Source organism: Pseudopodoces humilis, chromosome 1 (genome assembly GCF_049639895.1).
Source record: "Pseudopodoces humilis isolate 2021_Gansu_Grassland_sample_001 chromosome 1, ASM4963989v1, whole genome shotgun sequence".
Classification (NCBI taxonomy): Eukaryota; Metazoa; Chordata; class Aves; order Passeriformes; family Paridae; genus Pseudopodoces; species Pseudopodoces humilis.
The window spans coordinates 74,584,425-74,605,765 of NC_142200.1; the positions used below are offsets into that span (position 1 = coordinate 74,584,425).

Sequence of the window (21,341 nt, forward strand, 5' to 3'; positions counted from 1 at the left end):
AGAATAAGTCCTGCAGAAAATGTCAAATTAGGAACAAGTGAGTTTCACTGCCCACAGCAAATTGTGTCTATAAATAAAATCTTTTTTCAGACACTACATGGATCCCATGGAGCAAAACAATATACTTCATCTAAAGGACCTGAAAGTGTTTCCTGGGCTATCTTTACCTTTATGCTTGATCCTTTGTCAGTTTGATGACAGAATTGGAGGTAAATTTCCCCTAAAGACAACGGTAATTAATTTACCCCCTTCCTCAGTACAAGATGAAGAGCTCCAGAAAAGGAAAATATAAATATTATGTCTTGTCTTCTGCTGTGTTGAGTTCCCAGAAGACTCACTTCTTAGACTCCCCCTTCAGAGAGAGAGAAGATTTAAGAACTTTTCCCTTCACAAAAAGCTCCAAAATCAAGCAGGCCATTATGCTTCAGATCCAGCCACTAAGTGGATCAGAACTGGATAAGGCCATAGCCTTTCCATTACTGTTATGCTCCTTTTCATACTCTGCCCAAAAACTAAATCCTAGTGCTACAGCCCTCCAAAGGTTCTCTGCTTTTGGGATCCTTCTGCTCTAGTCTAGTTCAATATATCTTATGGATAAGTTCAGTCTTCCTATTGATGCTTTTTTAACTGAAAATTTTCTGTATGTATTGAGAAGGTTTAAGAACAGTACCAGGGTAAAGAGTTTATGCTGCGGCTGAGTCTAAAGGTCTCCTCGGTGGAAGACAGTGTATGTTGCCATCTGTACTCTGAGAAAGCAGTGGCAATTCAAGTACCACAGCTGGCAGAGGGGTAATGGACGAGAACTTCAGCAGCCTGATCTTGCCTGAAGAGGAAAGCTGGTGCAAGGTCCAGCTGGAAATAGAGATCTGCTTCTTGTAGGGAACAAGGACCAAAGGCAGCTGACAGGAGCTCCCATCAACAAGTAGGAGTCTGAGAGCTGGTCAGCTGGAGAGTAGCTGCACAGCAGGCATAAACACATTCCTTGCTCAAGGCAAGTATGTGCAAGGGCAGCCACATCCAAGCAACTCTGAAGGTTCATTAGGTAGACTTATGAACATCAGCTGAGATGGATTTGTTCTAAATGAGTGTAATGAGTATATTTGATTAATGAAATGAAAAAGATCTTGAGGCTGATCTGTTGACTTATTAGAGCAAAATACCAATTCTATTCTCTTTTAGAAAACAGTGACATGGACAAAGGAACTTGAGCACTGTAATGAAAAGCCCTTAGCTTCTTGATTTTTGATACTAAAATACAATCTTATCATGATGTTGGTGTACTCTGAGATCTTCTTTGGGATGTTTCATTAGTTCAGTAACCCAACATAATGTCTCTTCTCTCAATGTCTTAATGGCACACTGCCTCACGAAGTACATCTGACTGTAAAAGACACCTCTCATTAGATTTTCACCCAGGCTTTCCACCAGTATAACTGATGAGAATGGACTCTCCATGCTCCTTGGTGACTGTGCAGATGAGTTTTTATCACATGACCTGGCAAATGTGATGGATGCAGACATGTCAGAGACCCTGGGCAGAATGTGACAACTCACCACTTGACTTCACCTGTATCTCTTCTCCAGTCAGGCCATATGGTGGGTTTGCTTCTTACAGTTCATCTTTCATCTTCTTTGTTACTGTCAGGCGGTTGGTAGATTCATGACCATAAAAAGGCAATCAACTTTCTCAGATTTAATGTAAAAAATGGAACAGTAACTCTAATTCTAAACTTTCTCTTTAAACTTAAAGAAAAAATGAATATTCAGTAAATCGATAAAGGCAATACATGCTTGATACTATGGATGGTGAAGATGAGCCAACCTGCATTTGTATGTTTAAGTTTCTGTCTCATAAAACCTGCTAGAATTTTGCATGTAGTATCGCTGTTTGCCTTCTGCATCCTATATATCCTGTCTTTTTTCTTCTTTATTATTTTTTTTTTAATGCATAAACTGGAAAGGGAGAAAAGGGTATAAAATACACAAAATGTATTTAGGTTTAGGTTTAGTTAATTGATCAAACCACTAAGGGCCCTTGGTCTAGGACGTACTGCTGGCTTACTCAGACATAATAATTGCTGAGAGTGTTGGTTTACTGAGAGCACTCTAAAAAAATCTTTCTGTAATTATTTTCCAATTAGAGAACATGAAGTATACTTAATTTAATAATGAAAAAAATGCCTACATCATACTGTAACTTCTTTTAATAAATATTTTTATCAAATTCATAGGCAATTTTCCCATTTTAAGAATGTGTTTCCAAATGTGCAAACTAAGCTTGTTAAAAAGAAGTAGTGAAGCAGGTTTTTATAAGTGCCTCAGTTTTTTCTTGATGTGAAAGCCTGTAACTTTAATCATTTACAATGGTGCATGTGAAAAAATAATGTCAGGTTTTTAACTTGCAAAGAGTTGTAATTTTTAGCAGGGATGTATAGTCTATACTGATATGACTCACACATTCTCCATTTTCTGTTTGAGGAACTGAAAAAAACCCATTCACTGCAACAAAGCCACAAAACCTATGTATTTTTCTCAGTCATTTAAAAAAGGAACATAGGGTGCTGGAAACACCTTTCTGCTTGATGGACAGTAGCATGCCAATTTAGAGCTCACTCTAGGGACATATAAAAATGGAAACTATGGAAGTGGAAAGCAGCATCTCTATATACCTGTCTTTAGGTACCAGGGAGGAGATGTATGTTCTTAGGAATACATCTCCAAAACCTCTAACAAATTCAGGGATGCTAAAGGAAAGAAAACACTCATGGGTAATACATAATGACACAAGTATATAATAGATATTTTATTGCCAATTTGACTCTTACTGGTGGGTTTTCCCCATCTATTTTTCTTCTGAACAGCATTCCCTTCTAGTCACAAGAACAGATCACCCAAAGGTTTCTAATCATAATCCTGAAAAATGTGGAGCAATTTTCAAGTAGTGCAATGTAATTAGCTTAGTGCTTGCCAGCAGTTGTCACGTTCTTTGCTAAGATGCATCAAATAAGGTTAAAAAAATATATTTTCTCATGGTGTTCAATGGGTTCTTTTTGTATCAAAATCTGAGCTGCTGTTGTCCTTTACCAGAAAGTACCAAGTACACAAATATTTCAGACTTACAAAATATGTATTGTACCGAATGTCTTTGTCGTGTATTTTGATGAAGTTTGTTAGTAAGCTTAGTGGTTGTACCTTACACTTAGTAAAATATATAGGGAACTTACAGTAGGAAGTAAACTGCTGAACCCATTCCAGGTTCACAGAGATGTGTTCTTGCAAGACTATGAGTTCCTCTTATAACACACAATTGCATTACAGTAGAGCTAGTGCTTGCTGATCTTCATTCAGATTTACATGATTGTGGTGTTGATCTCAGTACCTTGGGATTGAGAACTGAAATCTCAATGTTATTTTCAGGTAGAAGAGATTCAGGCTGAATCTCACCTCTCCCACAGGTATAGGAGCTATCCGGACACTCCACTGGGAATTATCACAACAGAAGAATTAGACTTCTAAGTGAAATAGTCTGAGCTACTAATAGATCACATACAGGACAACAGGCATGGCTTGTGGTTTTTACTGTAGACTTTAGTGATACTTAGTTCACTGCCTACTTTGAGGATACAAGCTTGAAAACACAAGTTTTAGGTGTTTTGGAAATAATAAAAATATCTTGGACTTACATGTCTTAAGCCCCATTCTCAAAAAATAATAATCTTAGAGTGGCATGAGTATTTTAATATCTTCAAGAGAAGCTAACAGCTGCTCCATTTTCTTCTGAACAGAGACATCTGTCTTGCTTATTCTTAATATACAGTGACTTTTTCTATGACTAAGTCAACATTGTTCTCTCAAACTAACTTCAGAAACTCAACAGAATCCTTTGAACAATCTTCTTATGATCTGTAATTTCAATATTTTTCAAATTTCATGTGTTCACACACATTTTTTATTTACTAATACTGAAAAGCAAGGTTCTACCTGTGCTCTGAAGACTTTAAAAAGGGCAACTGGCTCTATTGGAAAATACAACATTTTTAATGGATATGATTGATCATGTAGGGACCAAGCTCTAAATTAAAGTAAATATGACGGACATTCTCCACCATCCATGCAAAACACTAGAAGCAGCTGTGTATAAAAAATTAAGCATTGCACAGCTGTTTTATCTAGTGCACTGAATGGTTTAGGTAAACCTGTTGTTCAGAAATATTACATAATTTGAGCAAATGAGACTTTTTTTAAAATAAGCATACTTACTAGAATATGTAACTGAGTATACAAATCACAGAGGTTTTGAGGGGTCTGTTTGCTTAGAAATAAATAACCTCAGAAAAAAGAAGTGTTCATCATTTCCACAGTCTTTAGAAAGCAAACTTCAAGACTTTATGCTGAAGTCCTTTTGTCTTTTCTGCTTGCTTGTACTCGTAATGTGAAAAGAAATATGTTTTGCTTTGTTCAACCTGCATTATTGTAGACATATTTGTATAAATACTGCACTTTCGTTATGCCTGTTTCTTTTCCTTTAGTATTAAATTTTTTAGTGTTGCATGTTTGCAGACAGCTACTGCCTTCAGTCGCTAAGACTTTGGTTTTAGTTTGCAAGCTAAAACTATTCATGAAATTTTGGCGACCTGGAAGGCAATGACTAATACACAGCTCTTTTGCCAGACTTGATCTTGTGAAACGTGTCATGTAACTTACCCAATATTTCCAGATATCATATGTATGGCATATCTACTACATATCAACACTATACACACAAATGCCCCTTGCTGAGAAAATAAATGTCAAATATGCTTGCAGTACATTGTTTATAAAAGGCAGAGAGAAACCTTATTTTTATAAGTAATTTACATAAAGGCAAAACTGATGAATAGTCCCTTTATCAATTCAACTATGGCATATATCCAATTTGAAGATTATGAATTTTTTTCCAGTTTTTCTTGGGCAGAGCATTGGGTAGAGAGAGCAGATTTTTCTGTTAAATTTATTTTTTCAGCTGATGACATTTGGGATACTTTATTTCAGTTAATGCAAATACAAACGTTCATCAGGAAACACCTTATTTGAGTATTTAGTTTTGGTCTTTTTGTGATGCAGAGAAAAAAAACCAAAACATTTAATCCTGTGATTGAAATAAGTCCTATCTGTAAGCAGCTAAATACCAAATGATAGAGACTGCACTCATTCTCTCAAGTTCACAAGGCACGTATTACTGTAGTGCAGGCTGAAATAGGACATCATGGCATGGTTTTCATCTAATGCTTCTTGAAAAGGGAAATACAAGTTGCTGTTTAGGAACTTTCAAGGAAGCAGTTCCAAATTGAACATGCATAGAATTTGAAAACTTCATCTCCATAACTCAGGCACAGTTCAACTATTTGGCAGGGTCATTTTGCAACGCTCTATTGTGCTTATCATGATGAAACAGATCTAGCTTGCTGCTTCACCTATTCTGTGCTGTAGTTCTCTGAAGGGCTGTAAAATGATCAGCCAAAACATCTCTGCCTTAAAATTGCTGAGAGAACAGCAAAAGTGGGTAAATAACAACCAAAGTACCTAACCTTAAAAAGGAGGCAACTGTAATCGTTCTTAAATGCTACTAAATCTGAATTATTTAAACAATGACAACATGGGAAACAGGTGGGTACATTTCAAGTGGACTACCTGTTTGATAGTGAGTAATTCTGGAATGGCCAGTGGGAAACAAGAATGCATATTGAGACAAACCTGTCAGTCAAACTGTTCAAACAAAGTGATTTTTTCAAAGGAGATGTCATTGTCAAGAGCAGTCCAACATGAATTTGATCTATGACAAGAGCAGTGATTAAGAGACCTAATGTAATGTGGGTTTTTTTCACTTTTCTTCAAACATTCATGATACTTCCACACATCTCAATGATAAAAGAAACAGAAAAGACTTGTTTATAAAAATGTCAATCAGTTTTATATTAAGTTTCATGATGTTACAAATTACTTATCATGGACGTGTAGTAGTAGTTATTTGCCTCCAGTCTCAGCATCATTTGTCATAGTCAGAGAAAACACATTCTTATGAGGGAAATTTCAGAAAGAAGACAAATACTTCATTTTTAGGCCAAATTTCAATGTGAAGACACCGTCCCCCCCCCACCCCCCCCAACGCCTAAACTGCAGTGGACTTTTCTATCACTGTACAGAATCTGTTGTTCTGAGTTTTGGGGGTTTTGTTGTCGTTTTGTTGTTGGGGGCTTTTTTTGGTTTGTTTTTTGGGGTGGGATTTTTTGGTTATTGGGGGGGGGTTGTTTGGTTTGGGGCTTTTGTCTTTTTGGTCTTTTTTTTAATAGTGGGTGTCATAAATTGTAGTGACAAGATCAACGAGCCAAATTAAAGGATCATTCATGAAAATCAATTTATTAATTCAGCAAAGACAGCGTTGGGCAGCCGGGGGGTCTCCACTCCACCAAGGGCACGCGCCTTAGCTGACGAAGTTTCTCCCCTTATATACAGTTCATATTTCCTGTATACGTGTCTTCATTAATCTTCCTGGGTTGCATCTGAGTTTGTGCCGCTAGTTGCTAGGTGGTCGTAATCTGCCTCCTGGTGGTTGTGGGACGAAGGCTTGTAGTCTTCCTCGGTCGGGAATTCATTCTCGATGTGAGTGCGCAGGCAATGGTTCTATACCTGTTATGCAGCTTACAGTATATATCTCCTAATACGGAGATGTTCTAGTTCCTGTTTGTACAGCCTGATACTGCGGTTTGGCCTTTCTGCACTTTCAGCAACCACATTGTATTAAATTTGATTAATAAATAATAGCAATCTATTCCAATGAGTATGTTTCGATAGCATGTAATTTCTAAACGCTTCTTATCTACTCTCCATGTGCGCTTCTCTACTGCCTGAAGTTTCATAAATGTGTATCAGAATGCGGTGATGTATTTCTCTGGTCCCAGAAGAGACTTCCAGCCTCTGACAAGCTCCATAGGAGCTCCAAACACAGACACAGACACACACACATACACACACACTTTGCATTCTTAGAGCACTTCCTTTTACACAGAACGTCTGGCAGCCGGAAAGCAACTCTTATTTCCGCCCTCTCATCCGTTTATGAGCACTTACAGTTGCCTTCCAGCTCGGGGCGGCTTTCGCTTCACAGCTGTTACTCCCCGCGCAGGGGCGGCCGTGTCCGGGCAGGGCCGCCCTTTCCGGCGGGGCCGAAGCGGCTGCGGGGCCGAACAGGGGCCGGGTGGGCCCTCGGCGGTGCCGGGGCCCGGAGCGGGGCCGAAGCGGCTGCGGGGCCGGACAGGGGCCGGGCGGGCCCTCGGCGGTGCCGGGGCCCGGAGCGGGGCCCCGCCGGCATGAGCGGCGAGCGGAGACGGCCGGGCCGAGCTCCGCCCCCTCCCCTCGGGCCCGACGCGGCGGCGGCCGCCGGGGCTGGGCGGGGGCTGCCGGCTTGGGGCGGCGGCGCGGAGCGGTGCCGGGCGGAAAGGTGAGGCCTCCCTCGGCTGCGCCGGGCGGGCACGGGTGGCCGTGCGCTGCGCCAAGCGTGGGCCGTCCTTCCCCGGGGAGCGGGGACGGGAGAAATCGGGACGTGGAGTGCGACGCTAGGTCAAGAGCAGCGTGGTCAGCGGTGTCTAGGGAGGGGACTCTGCCCCTCTGCTCCGCTGTGGTGAGACCCCAGCTGCAGTGCTGCATGCAGCCTGGGCCCCAGCACGGGAAGGACAGTGAGCTGCTGGAGCGAGTCCCCAGTAGAGCTGCGAGGTTGATCGTCGGCTTTGGAATGATCTAATTGTGGCCCTCCGGTACCTGAAGGGAGCCTACCAGGAAAATGGAGAGAACTTTTTACAAGGGCAGGTAATGACAGGATAAGGAGGAGTGATTCCAGCTGAAAGAGAGTAAGTTTGGATTAGATATTAGGAAGAAATTCTTTACTGTGAGAGTGGTGAGGCAGTGGAACGAGGTTGCCGGAGAAGTTTTCAATGCTCCGTCCTGGGAAGTGTTCAGGGCCAGACTGGATAGGGCTCTGAACAACCTGGTCTAGTGGAAGGTGTCCGTGCCCACAGCAGGGAGATTGGAATTAGGTGCCCTTTAAAGTCCCTTCCAGCCCTGGGCACTGCAGTTCTGTGAATTTTAGTCCTGAGCTCTGTGCTATGGGACAGCTTGGTATGTGTCAGGGCTTGGGTGCCGAAGGTCTGTAATGTTAGTAAACAAGGATATGTTGCAGGTGGAAGGCTTTAACATAGAAATGGAAATGTGTTGTGCAGTTTTAAGGTTTATAGAGTGGATATTAAGTCTGTGAGCTCTGAGGTAACTGGCCTAGGTAGCCACTAATTGTCTAGAGCATTAATGTGACAACTGCCAAGCAACCCATAACTTTCAGGCAGGATTATGTGTCAATTTAAGGTAACTCTCCCTGAAAATTTACTATATGGACACATCCTAAACGTTTGGAGAGCTTGCTAGAATGGATTGTAGACATCCTTTCTCGATATCTTGATCATATGGGAAGACACAAAGATTGGAAAGTTTTGCACTAAGCAATGATCCTGGTGCAGTGGATGCTCACAGAGCACCAGGTGAGTTTGTAAAAACTGCTTTCTTGCAGGACTGAAACTTGTTTCTTCAGAATTTCTGTTAGTCCTTGGGGCTTTAGGTGATAATGCACCCCAAGGATAGCAGGTGTTTAATTAGGGCACTAATTCTTGTTCAGGTTGTTTTTGAGGAACTGGTACAGCTTAGCCTTGTTAAGAAATGGTGGTCAGGCAAGTGAGTTAGAAAACAGCTTGGATATTGTGTTTTTTTAGCAAACTGTTCTGGATTTTCTTTCTGGTTTTGCATTATTTTTGTACCTTCTGAATGCTCAAAATATAATGTAACTCTTAAAATATTGTAATTTTCCTGAAAGATATGCTTTTGTTCTGGGAGAGAAACTCTTCATATATTTTTTCATTCTTCAAAGCCAGGATAATCTTCAAGGTTGGATGACAGAACCAACCAGCTTTTCTGCAGGTGCAGAAGAGAAAAAAGAGAGTGTTCCCACACAGCTGATGAAGCATAAAAAAGAAGTTGGTGTTGCTTCTGAGGAACTTGGCTCAGCAAATGCAGCTGCAGACCAGGAAGAGCAAACAACATCAGAAATAAGACAAGACTGTGTATACAGAAGTTGTGGGAGATGTGAGAAGACAGATATGATTAAATTTCTTGTGATGGATCAAGATGCATCCAAAAACTGTGAACTATATGTACCTGTGTCTAGTAACCGTTCAACAGTGGAGTCATCTGAGGAGAGGTAAGGATTTATTTTTTAAAATATATGAACAGTTTTCCTGTAGAAAGGGAGGATGCTTTCAGTTCATGATGGTAAATTTATGATATTTTTTCCTTGGTATCTTTGGTTCAGGAAAATCCCATTAACTAGTTCAACAATTTAAGTATTTACATGCAACTTTTTGCACTATTTTTTTCTTTTGTGCATGCATATTTTCATTTAATCATTCTTTTCCACTTTTACTTTATTTTCACCATATTTGTCAAATATTTATCTGAAGATTAATGAGGAAAAACTTTAGTTTCCACGTTCTTTTTTCCACAGATTTACTTAACAATCGTTGTGCTGCAACAGTGTTATGACACACTTTCATCTCTGGAGTGGGAGTGCCTGTGCAGATGGATTGCACCTCTTGCCTACCTCGATTTCAAAACAACTCTCTTGAATTGCAATACCTTGTTTACTCTGGATATTAATCTGTCATGTTCCCAGTCTGGCTGCTTCTGTTTTGTTGTCTTCCAGAAAGAAGGTGGTTTAATATCAGTAGAAGGGACATGGCACTGCTTCTTTTACACCAAACTTCCTCTTTCTTGAGTAACCTCACTGGTTTAGTCAGCTGAGCACTTCTTCTCTTTCTGCATCTTATGCTGAATTTATTCCAGGCTGTATCGCAAAGGAGCAGTATCCCTGCCCTGACACAAGTTCTCTCCCTGTGGGATTTCTTGTAGCAGCTGGTTTCTTCATGCTCAGAGGGGGAGATTGGTGCTTTATATTTTTGATACTTGGCTTTTATACAGAAGATAAGCTAGAGATTGCTGCTGTCACACACACAAGCTGTGTGGTTTTTTCACAGTATTTTCAAGATTATTAAGTATTCTTTAAAGTCTTCAAGAACCATAAAGGACTTTAAACTCTGCCGAGAAATTAGGCTTTGTCTAGTGTCACAGTGTATCACAAATGTGGACTTGACTCAAATATTTCTCTGTTTTTTCTCACCAGATAGTACTGTGTTTGATACCTGCTATATCTATTGTTTGTCTTTCAATTGATAACTATTTAGTGTTGTTAAAAATAAGTTTTCATGCAGCTACTTAAGCATGTGAGTGAAAACTAAACAAGTTTTTTTATGACAGCCCAGTAGATGAGTTTCCTGGTAATAACCTACATTGCTCTTTATACTAAGGATTTTTTGTTCTCAAGGGAGATATATGCAGATGGTTTGAGTAAGCTGGTTTGGACATACAGAAAAAGAAATACAGAGCCATCATTTAGTAGTCAGTCCTTTTAAGTTTAATGAAAGTAATCCAATTACCATCTGGCTACATTAAATTCTTTTTCATAGTCTTCCTAATTGCTTGTCCTCTCTTAGTGGTGTAAGATGTGCCTTAATTTCTTCCTAGTCCTTTGGAGGCAGACTGTGGTTTGGATTTGGAGTGTTCTTGAGGAGTAAATTAGAAGCTACTAATAGAAGTGGGCAGTAAGTAGTAACCTTGCAGCTTTTTTCTGCTTATGTACTTTCTTTGAAAAACAGACTTTCAATGTAAACTTCTTTTAGTGTTGTGCCTAAATTATACTACTATGGCTGGTGACATATGTATTTTTAAGTATTTTAATTGTGAGGCTGTGATTAATTTTTAGAAGTTTATTTGCTAGATGTAATTATATGACAAATGCCTCTCAGGAACGGAATGTGATATTTGCAGTCAGTTTTTTGAACACTGTTTGGACATTCATTTTCAGCAGTAATGCTCTCATCGAAGCTGCAGACGCTGGTCTATGCAATATTCTTGTACTGTACTTGTATGTAGGGAATAATTTCCTCTGTCATGGTCATAACTTGACTTCAGAAGGTTGTATATATGCTCAGATACAGGTACTTTACAATGTACCTTGGCCAAAAAGCCCATATTATTTGAGAAAGAAATATTTCTCTGGATTTCAGCTAGTCTGTAAGCTGCAGTTTGGATCATGGTAGAAATTCTCCTTTGAGTTAGTAACATTCAAACTAAATGGAGGTAGTTTGCCACTTTCCATTGTATTTTGTCATGTATTCTGCTCAGCACAAGGCAGGTTGGTCAGTGTCAGTGGTGTGTAGATACAAAGCTCTGTAGATAATGTGCTTTTAGCTGCATGCATAGGGTGAATTATTCATATTCGCAGCAAAGAGACATGTTGGCTTGTTTCTTTTGCAAATTTATGCTGTGAAATGTAGAAATAGGAAGGGACTGTAGTATACATTCAACCACAGAAGAGAATTTCAGGCAATGATTTATTACCAGCCTAGTGGCAGATTCTGGAGGGGAGCAGTTGAGAGGGTTTTCTAAACTTTATTTTTGAGAGCTAATGTTGGTTCTATGAAAATGGGTAAGATGAAAAGCAAATTGAGTTGAAAAAAAATGGCATAAAGACTTACATACTTTTTTGAATTGTAAGAAGGGGAAGAGGTTGAAAAAGAGTAGGATTTGTGCTTTTACATGACCTATATGTTGATTTTTATTGCAGTGAGGAGGACATGTATCGTGATGAAGAGGAAATAGAGAGAGAGAAAATGCTACTTCGTGGCACAAACTCATCAGGTACAATTGAACTTTGTGTGAAGTTTCAAGTATGGTATTGCAACTCACTGTAGCACTGATGTGTCAAGTCCTAACACCCTCTTTTCCAGGGACTTTTTTGCACAAGTGTCTGTGTTCAATAGCAGTTACTTAAGACCGAGTACACGGTACAGTTTGATTCATAAAAAGATGAAAAAGATTCTCTGCTCTTAATATATAATTCCCTGTGTTTCTGTAGTAACTTTATGAGTGAATCTGAGTTCTTGGGAAAGCAGTCACATAGTCTGTGTTATGAGTGTCATGCTTGAAAATTAGTCATAGTCATCATAGCAGCATCTGATGCTGGCATGCCTTGATAAACCTCAGTACTACCTTGTTTTGGGATGAAGGCTGTTGGGATTCCAAGGCAAAACTGTAGCTCTTCTTCCTATTATTGTTATTGACTCACTGACAAAGAAAGGTCTGTTGTCTTTCTCCCTTATAGTCTGGCTGCTGCATGAAAAAGGGAAACTCCTGTCAAATACATTTTTGCTTGCTAAGAAAATGGAGAGTACTTTACTAATTTCTCCTCTTTGGCAATTAATTTTTGCAGAAGAGAGGAACAGAGTGTTCCCTATCTTGTTGAACTACATCATAACTTTTCTTCACACCTAATTTTCAGAACAAACTGATTTTATCCCCTCCCACAGCAATAATTACTTAGTAGCTACAGGTTGTGCTGCCAGTTTCATTTGGCACTGAAGTTATTTTAAAGTGACAGTGTATTTAGAAATTTGATGTGCTTTCTACCTTCTTCTGTTTTCTTTATAATGTTGCATGTTCCGTTTTGAAAGAACGTAAACTAAGTGTTTCACCTGAAATGGACATCATGGATTATTGCAGAAAGGAATGGAGAGGAAATACACCAGCAGCAAAAAGGATGAGAAAGGTAGCAGTTCTATTTTTGTTGAATTTTGTTAGGATTTCCTATGCAGTCAGTCTTTTAAGATAGGAAGTGCAGTAGCAGTGTTTTACATTGGGAGGTCTTACAACTGGCAGATGCTTTTCTTCATGCTCATTTCAAATGTGTTTTTAGTAAAGCTACTTGCTGATAATTCAGGGGTTTGATTAATACTGTCCTTTGCTACTGTTTTCAAATTAAGTTTTTAATTTTGTTTATGGACATAAAATGCTCATTTTGTGGACTGTTGAAGTGCGGAGCAGATTACCAAATTTTTGGGTGGAAGGCAGGTAACTGAAAGTGGTGAATTGCATGGGTTTTTAAAATTTTTCCTGAGATTTTTTTTACCAGTTTTTGAACTAATTTTTTATATTAATCTTGATCTAGAATGATAGAAAATAAAGCAAAGATGTTGAAAAATGTAGTGATACATATGAGCAAACATAAAGATACCTTACAAAAATCAAAAACTCCACATGCCTCCCTCAAGAGATTACTGTAAGAAATATGGACACACAGGGCACTGGCCCTTGCCAGGCTGAGCTGCAGAAGCTGCATTTCAGCATTGTGGCTTCTGCTACAGGTGTGAGTATGGGAACAGCAGGGAGGGAACAAATGTGCTGAGGCTAGTGTCAAGGTATTTCAGTGTAAACACAAACTTGCCCTGAGGCAGAGACAAACTACATGTGCCATGGATTGGGTAAGTAGCATCAACTACTGCTGAAATTCCTTTTAAGCATGATACGTAGTCTCATGTGTGTATGTTGGATATTTTTTGGAAATCTAGGTGAGTTAGCTATCCATATATCAATGGTTAATGTTCTGTCATCAAACAAATACCTGAAACAGTTATCTATTAGATTTCTTCAGTTTCTTGTTTGTTTTTCAGCAGAACTAAGTTGTTTTTTCCAGAGCGTAATTTGTGACCCAAAAGCATTTGAATTTCCAAAAGGGATAGTAGGTCACATTGTTTTGGTTTTTTTTAACAGCATTAGTATTTGGATGGTAATATTCTGATATCTCTTATGTTACCAGTGTGTGACCTTAAAATGTTCTATTAATGATTTCATGGTCTTTGGATTTTGTGTTTTTTTAGGGATATGAAGCAGTTGCTCAGAAGTTTGCATCTATAAGGAGAATACGAGGTGATAACTATTGTGCTTTCAGAGCAACTCTTTTCCAGGCATTAAGCCAAGCTACACAGTTACCAATGTGGCTGCAGAGTGAGGATTTTACTATGGTACGCGTCAAACTGATCTGACAGTGGAGTAATATTGGGTCTAACCTATTTGATAATTTTATGATCTCACTTCTCTCTTATGCAATGTATATGCTCACTTGTCAGTATGCCCTGAACTGAAAAGTTGTAATGTTCAAGATTGTTGTTTGTGCACAGTGACTCTTTCAACGTAGAATTGAGTCCAGGTTCCCTTGGTTTCCAGTTTATAATGGATATAAATGTTACTGTAGTGCTTACTGGATTGTCATTTGTCTTAATCTTGCTCTCTTGGTTTCTTCTTACTGCATGTAATGTGGCAGCAAGAGATTTTCCACAAGACAGCCAGCAATAATAAAAAATACAGATAATTTATTCTAACATTTGAGAAACCCCCAGCTTTTCAAAATTATAATATCTATTCTTGTGTGCCATATATGGTTTCTCTAGAAAGTGGAATAACAAATTGGATGATGTAGGCTTTGCAGAATGTGTGTAACTACCTGTGTCTTAAATATTGCTTAAAATAAGCATAAGAGCAACTCCAACCTGACACAAAAAACAGTTCTTGTGGAGTGCTGGTGTATGAGAAAAGCAAGGTATTCTCCTATAAGTAGAAGAAGAATATTCCAGGAATTTTTTTGTGTCAACAAAGTCCATTTGATGTTATTGGTGAAAATGGAAATAACATGTAAGAAGCTGCCTATGCAAAAGCAAGCCACTTGAGAAGAGTAAGGTTCCAGTTGTCAGGATGCTGATGGGAATATAAATAGTGAATTTCTGATGCAGACTCTGTGTGTAGGGTAGCAGTCCAAGTAGAATCACACTGGTCTTACTAACTTTTTGCATCACTTTAGAGGGCATCTGAAAATTTCTCATTCTGGCCACTATAATTTTTAAGTACATATCTTGTGATTGTGTTTTTGTAATTACTGATGAAGATGGTTTTATGAGGTGTTTGACAGCAAGTGCATTGCAAAATGGTTTCCTTCTTGTAAAAAACATACTCTTTCAGCTCTCAACCATTTCCATGTTATGAGACTAAAGAACATAGTTTCCCAATGATTCTGTAAAGAGCATGCAAACTTTAAAAAAAATTTATACTTTGAAGTTTTTAATGATGTTCATACTTTTTTTTTTTGCTACTGATTCATAGAAGAAATTGTCATATGATAATTAACATTTTTGATAAGGCTGTACACCTACAAAATAAACTGAAATGATAAACTGTTATGCATCAAAGCAAAAGACACGTAAGAAATGTGTATGGTGACAGCTGGCAGTACAAATATAACAGGTTTTTTTTGTTTTTTGTTTTTTTCCTTGTTTTTAATTTAAAATGGTGATGCTATGCACATTTGTAGTTATAGAAGTTACTGGCATATGATTTTTGGTTATTTAGTTCTATGTGCACAGGATGGTAAGCTGGAGTGGGAGAAGATCTGTGCCTCTCTGACACATATTTGGTTGCCACTAATGAGAACACATTACTAGTTAGGGGTCCTTATAAACTCCAATTATAAACTCAAGTTATAAATTCAAATTATAAACTGAAGATGGGCTGGTCGTGGCTAATGGCATAAGTGCTGCTCTAACAAAGTATCTACTCCATTGTGAAACACAAGTTGCTCTTCCAGTTCTAGCAGTAAGATGGGTTAATAAATGAGAGTACAAAACTGGACATGCAACTGCCAGGATGTCCTTCAAGTGAGGTGTAAAAGCTCTGAACTGAATAGGTGTAGCACATGAGCAGTAAAAGAGGCCACTCTGAGCCTAAAACATGATCTGATGCATTAGTGAATTCCCAAGTTGTTTTCTTCTTTAATAAAAAGCTGTCCCAGAGTGTTTGAGTTGTGCTCCTTGAAAAGGAAACAGAGTTTGTGTGTTCTGGACGAAGTAGTTTTCAGTCTACCAAGACTTCAGGCTGATCTGATGGATGTAATTTTCTCTTCTGCTGGTTCAGGAATGCTTTCAGACACAGTCGCTGTCATCTATCTGCTTGCTGTTGGGGGGAGTGTTTTAATTTTTTTTAAAAAACAAAGCCAGTTGTGTTTGGTTTTGGTCATCTTACTATGATATCTGTTCAGAAGGATATATGAGGTATTGTTTGAAGGTGCAAAATGTTAACAAATATAAAATATGCAGGTTGGTGACTTTTCCAGACTTTTAACTTAAGCTGCCTTTTCTCTCAATTTCCAGCTTCCGGAAAACTTGCTGCACAAGTATGACTGGATCAAGCAGTGGCAGCTCAGACAGAAACCTGGCAAGAGGATGGGAGAAATAAGTGATGAAATAAAAGAGTATTTAATACTTCTAAGGAAAAAGGTTGAAAAAGTATTTGTATATTCTTGGGTCACCTGCAAATAAGTGACAGAGATTTTTGAATGTGGGGAATTTTGCATAAGGATGCTTTCAGTAGTGAAAGTACCTTTTCTGTATGTATACTGCAGAAAAATCAAGTAAAGACTATCTGTTCAGATGTGTGAGAGGCATCTGGTCTTTCACTACTTGCAATGGCCTGCTGCTGGAATTAGTTTGCAAGCAGCTCTGCAGAAAACTCTTAATTAAACGAAGAAATTAATGTAACAAAGTAGTTTTCTGCCTCTATTACTTCTTGTATTTATTTGAAGGAATTAGGTATGTGCAGACAAATCCTTTTGCTATCTGGACGAGGTTAAGGAAAGAGAAACACGAGAACACTGAAGTAGTTTCAAAGGAATAGTTTTTGTTCCATTTTTATTTATTCTAGGTCATAGGAGTATGATTGTGCCCTTAAGTGTTGTCTTACCTAGCCCCATGCTTTCTGCCTCTTGGAACTCTGGAACCGATTAAATAACTCTTCAGTTGTTCCTGTCTTACTGTGAATGTAAATTCCCTTTTTATGAAGGCTTCTAAGAGTATTTGGAATACTGCATTCAGGAGTTTGAGGGTTGGAATGAAATATGCATTTTGATTAACAGAAATGTAAAGAATATCAAGTATATAGGCTTTTATGGTGCAGGAAACAAAAAGGTTATTACCTTAACGCATGTTGTCCAACAACAATATTTGTTCTGCCACCTTGCAGCAATTTCTAGCATCCCTTCTTTTTTCTTTGCTTATGGATCAATTTAAGCAAAATCAGACTAAGTCAGCCTGACCTTGATTGGGGTACAGTTGTGGAAGTATTCTTGATTGTTTTTAAAAAGCTGTTCATAAATTAAATTCTGAATATCTGTGCTGAGTGTCTGACAACTCAGAAGTGGCTTTTTGCACTTCCTGATGCTGATGGTGGGTGATTGTTTGGTTTTTGTTTGGTTTTTTTTTCAGTGGAAGAATATAAGCGAAATAAAAGGTCCCCTTGAGAAACAAGAAGCTTGTGATGAATTGTTTAAAAATGAGGAGGAGGAGTATAGTCTCTATGAAGCGCTGAAATTTTTGATGCTTAACACTGCCATTGAATTATACAATGCTGATAAAAGTGGAAGGAGAGTGCCTGTCTTCTCCTGGCTCCTGTTTGCACGGGACACATCCAGCAACCCTTGCCAGTTAATGCAAAATCACTTGAATCATATTGGTCACAGTGGAGGCCTTGAACAAGTAAGGAGAAGTTGTTCTTAAAGTGTTATTTTCCTGTTTTGGAGATTTTAGTTTCAAGTGGTTTAAGAAATTTCTCAGCTTTTTCTGGGCTGACTAAAGCATCTTGTCTTCTGTTGGGAAGAATTGCTTGCTTGTAGTGACAGTCTGTAAAGGCCCTCATCTGAAACACCAGGTTTTATCTGGTGGCTGGCAGGCCGTGTTCCTTAGAAATAGGGGTTGCTATTAATACAACACTTGTATTGATCTCTTAGCTGTTACCTTTTAAAAAAATACCACAATAAAAGTTAGTACACAAATTTTGAAGACCATGTGTAGCACATACACAGGTGAATTCAGATAAGCTAATGAAAGTTACTGTTTTATACATGGCATAAATGGTACACATTACAAAAAAGCCCCAAACCAAAATGAGGAATATCTGATGAGTTGAAAAGACTGAAAGATTTTGGAAACAACCATTTAAAAAATCCCATTGAATTCATTACAAGTTCACAACTTAATTGTAGATTTTAGAAACATGGAAGTATTATGTTATAGTTTTCTTATTTTAAAAACCTGACAGCTGCAGTATAGATGAGAGTTTGCTGTTTCTGTGAAAATAAGTGATTCATTGGTGACATCTTTGCTGCTCAGTTTAGTTGAGAAGTTATGTTGCCAGTTCTTTGTATTTGTTGACTGTATTTGTTTATTTCAGTAAGATTCTTTGTAAATTGTTACTTAGAACAGGATATGCTTGTCACTGTGGTAGACAAAGTAGATGCTTTTTACAGCTTCTTTTTCTGAATTCCTTCTCCTGTTAGCAGGCTTTGTAAGGGCTTTTTTTTACTTTACTTTTTATTTGGCTGGAAAGTTCAAAGTACCCTATAAGAGTGAAAGGATCACTGCCTGAAACCTGCTCTTGTCTGGTTTGATGAACACTGGTGCAAGAGAATGTCTTTCCTACCCGCTTGCAGCAGTAGGACGCTGTTTGTAAAGCAGTGTTTCTTTAGGGTTATTTTACTACAATGCCATTGTGGATTTGAAGACTTTCTTGTTACATGTATGGGGTATCATAGAGGGGAATGATGGAGATACTGAACGAGAGATTCTCATGTGTAGGACTTCTTACTTCATAACTTTTGTCTTTGAAGAATTACATCTGAGAGGTATTAGTTTAATATTTTTATGAGGAAATTCTTGTAGAAGGTATGTTGAATTTTACATAAATATTTGCTTTTTCCAATGTAGGTGGAAATGTTTCTTCTTGCTTATGCTCTGCAGTATACCATCCAAGTATACCGACTGTATAAGTACAGCACTGATGAGTTCATCACGCTTTACCCCAATGACCCAGAGGAGGACTGGCCTGTGGTGACTCTCATAACTGAAGATGACAGACATTACAATATTCCAGTCAGAATGTGCCAAGAGACAATGCTGTGAACAAGTGATTTTTGTCAGACAAACCTGTGCTGCTTATGGAGGTTTCCCATGCTGTTTTGAAACAGGGCAATCACAAAATCCATGTGATTAAAGTAACAACTAGAAATCTGTGTTTCGGAAGTTGACATCTGAAATAAAATATCAAATAGTAAAAGTATGGCAAGCATGGCTTTATTTTCCATTTTTTCAAAAATGGAAGCTTCTGCAGTCCTTTTTTGAAGGACTTATTCTGAATAGAATTGCCAAAACTATAGATTTATTCCTTTTATTTCTTTTAGTGAGGCTCTGTGGTAAGATATGAGCTAACTTTTAGTTCCCCAAAATAATGACAATTGAAATTTCTGGGAAAGTAAGGTGGCAGTGTCTTGGCTGATGTTTGTAATAGTGCTTAGAAGCCATTTATACAAAACTGGGTCTTGGGAAGTAATACAGTTCTTTTGCAATTGGAATTTAGTGCCTGCCATGGTTTATTCTGTAAGAGAGATGTTCCTTAAAGTTTTCTAATGTTTTGAGTTGTTTTTTCCTGCATAAGTGTCTCTTCTTTAGAAGCCAGTTATCTGTTACACTGAAAATGAGCTGCTCTTCCCCTTTCAGCCCAGAGGAGAGGAATGTGGCAAATGTGATAAGGAAGTTTAAAAGTTGTTTGATAGTCAGTCACAAAGACTACAAATAATTCCCACTTAAATTATAACAGGTGATAGGAGATAGCCACATGCCTGTTAACTTCCACGTCTGTTCCTGTAGTGTTAATCTTTTCTGGCACCTGCTCTGGAGAACATGAGGATTTTAATTTCTCCAGAGAGTTCAGTAGACGGAAACAAACTTTTGGGACAGCTTACTCCTCCCAAGAGTGGAGATATGAGAGGTTCTGTTTGTGCTTAGTTATTCATTTTATTTCATTATTTAAAACTGGAAGAATACAGAATGTATTAAATGCTGAAAGTGCTGAAAAAACTTTATTAAAAAGTAATTAAATAATGAAGCATTCAGCTTTTATGTTCAAGTAGAAGTATGTCCTATAGATGACTTTTGGAACAAGAGAGTTAAAACTGATTCAACTGAAATGGTGGTCGTACACAAGTCTCTTAGAAGGCCTACGTATGTAAATGGGGTAAGGTTATAAAAACTTTCCATTTGAATATTCTGGAGAAAGCGGCATGCAAAATTCTTCTCTTCTAGTTGAAATTAATTTGTTAAGTATTATTGTGAAAGGTAATATACACAATAAAAATGTGTATTCACTATGTTCTAAAATGTGTTTTAAACACAATAATGAGGCTTATCATGTACTCGGTGTTATATTTGTCATGTTTTCGTTGCCTTCTTAATCAGTTTGTTTGTTACTGAAAATGTCTGGGAGCTACAAGGGAATAAAAGTAAACTTAATAAATTCATCTGGCAGCATTTTGTTTCGTGCTTTATGGCCCATGCTTTATATTGTTAATGTTTTTTGAAATCCATATTGAAGTTAGTTCGTTTATGAAAGCTGTGAAGTACAGTAACCAAGTAATTCCCTGAATTGTTGCTATCCAAGAAAAGCTGCAAAATAAATGAACTTTTGCAACTCACAACTCTGAGGAAAAGTTGTAGTTAAGATTTAATTAATTGAAATTATCTAATTGTGATGTATTCTTGAGATTTAAGACCTCATTGAAAAACGTATTGTCACACATGTAGGTAGAACAGTAGTTCCGAATGTATGACAAAAACCTCTAAAGGAGAGGCTTTTTAGGGGCTGAGTTCTTAGCCATGAGGGCTGAAAACAATTCACGTAATTGGCTTGTATCTTGAACTGGAAAGCTGGGACTGAGCAGAACGTGCTGAAGTCACATACTGTGTGTTTCACTAAAAACTGCTGTTTACACAAGTTTTATTTTGCCTTTGTTCTGTTTCCTAGTAAGTTACAAAGTTAAAGGATGCCTGGTGCTGCAGCAGGCAATTTATCCAAGCTAAGGCTGGGTGCAGCTCAGGGAGGCCTGATGGTGTCTTGTGGGAGCTCACCAAGACCTGGTGTGTTTAGTTCAGGACTGTGCCTTTATTCAGATAGCTGAGCCCAAGATTGGCCAGCTCTTGACCAAGTGTGTTTTTGTGTGACAGCAACAGCCCTCTCATCCAGAACAAGTGAAGGAGGCTGGGGAGCAGTGTGGGAACTTCTGTCTCATGAGGACTGTGTAGATGTTGAAGGAAGTGGGGAGAGGGAGCTCTTGTACTGTGTATTGAGTGCAGGGCTCAACTTGTCATCTTGTGTCCCTAGAATATAAATAGTGTTTGTTATGCAGCTCCTGCATCTTGTTTCCTTCTGGACATAATTGCCCTTTGTTTTCCCACAAAGCTAGCTGGCAGGACAGGACCAAGAATGTCTGAAGATAGCCA

The 21,341-nt window shown here is 38.4% G+C and overlaps 1 protein-coding gene across 5 annotated transcripts; it reads left to right on the forward strand.

The window, feature by feature from the left end:
* Nucleotides 1-7,391: 7,391 nt before the first annotated feature.
* OTULIN (OTU deubiquitinase with linear linkage specificity) lies at nucleotides 7,392-20,362 on the forward strand. Of its 5 annotated transcripts, none has more exons than XM_014261579.2 (8): nucleotides 7,392-7,477; nucleotides 8,952-9,277; nucleotides 11,759-11,832; nucleotides 12,645-12,739; nucleotides 13,848-13,991; nucleotides 16,167-16,292; nucleotides 17,277-17,546; nucleotides 18,774-20,362. In XM_014261579.2, exons 2-8 carry the CDS (start codon nucleotides 8,970-8,972, stop codon nucleotides 18,966-18,968), a joined length of 1,212 nt encoding a protein of 403 aa, XP_014117054.1. In that variant the 5' UTR covers nucleotides 7,392-7,477; nucleotides 8,952-8,969; the 3' UTR covers nucleotides 18,969-20,362. The 5 variants fall into 5 exon arrangements, with proteins under 5 accessions (XP_014117054.1, XP_014117053.1, XP_014117052.1 ...); XM_014261578.2 differs by having other exon boundaries at nucleotides 7,406-7,477; nucleotides 8,948-9,277; XM_014261577.2 differs by lacking the exon at nucleotides 7,392-7,477 and adding an exon at nucleotides 7,579-7,842 and having other exon boundaries at nucleotides 8,948-9,277.
* The last annotated feature ends 979 nt before the right edge of the window (nucleotides 20,363-21,341 follow it).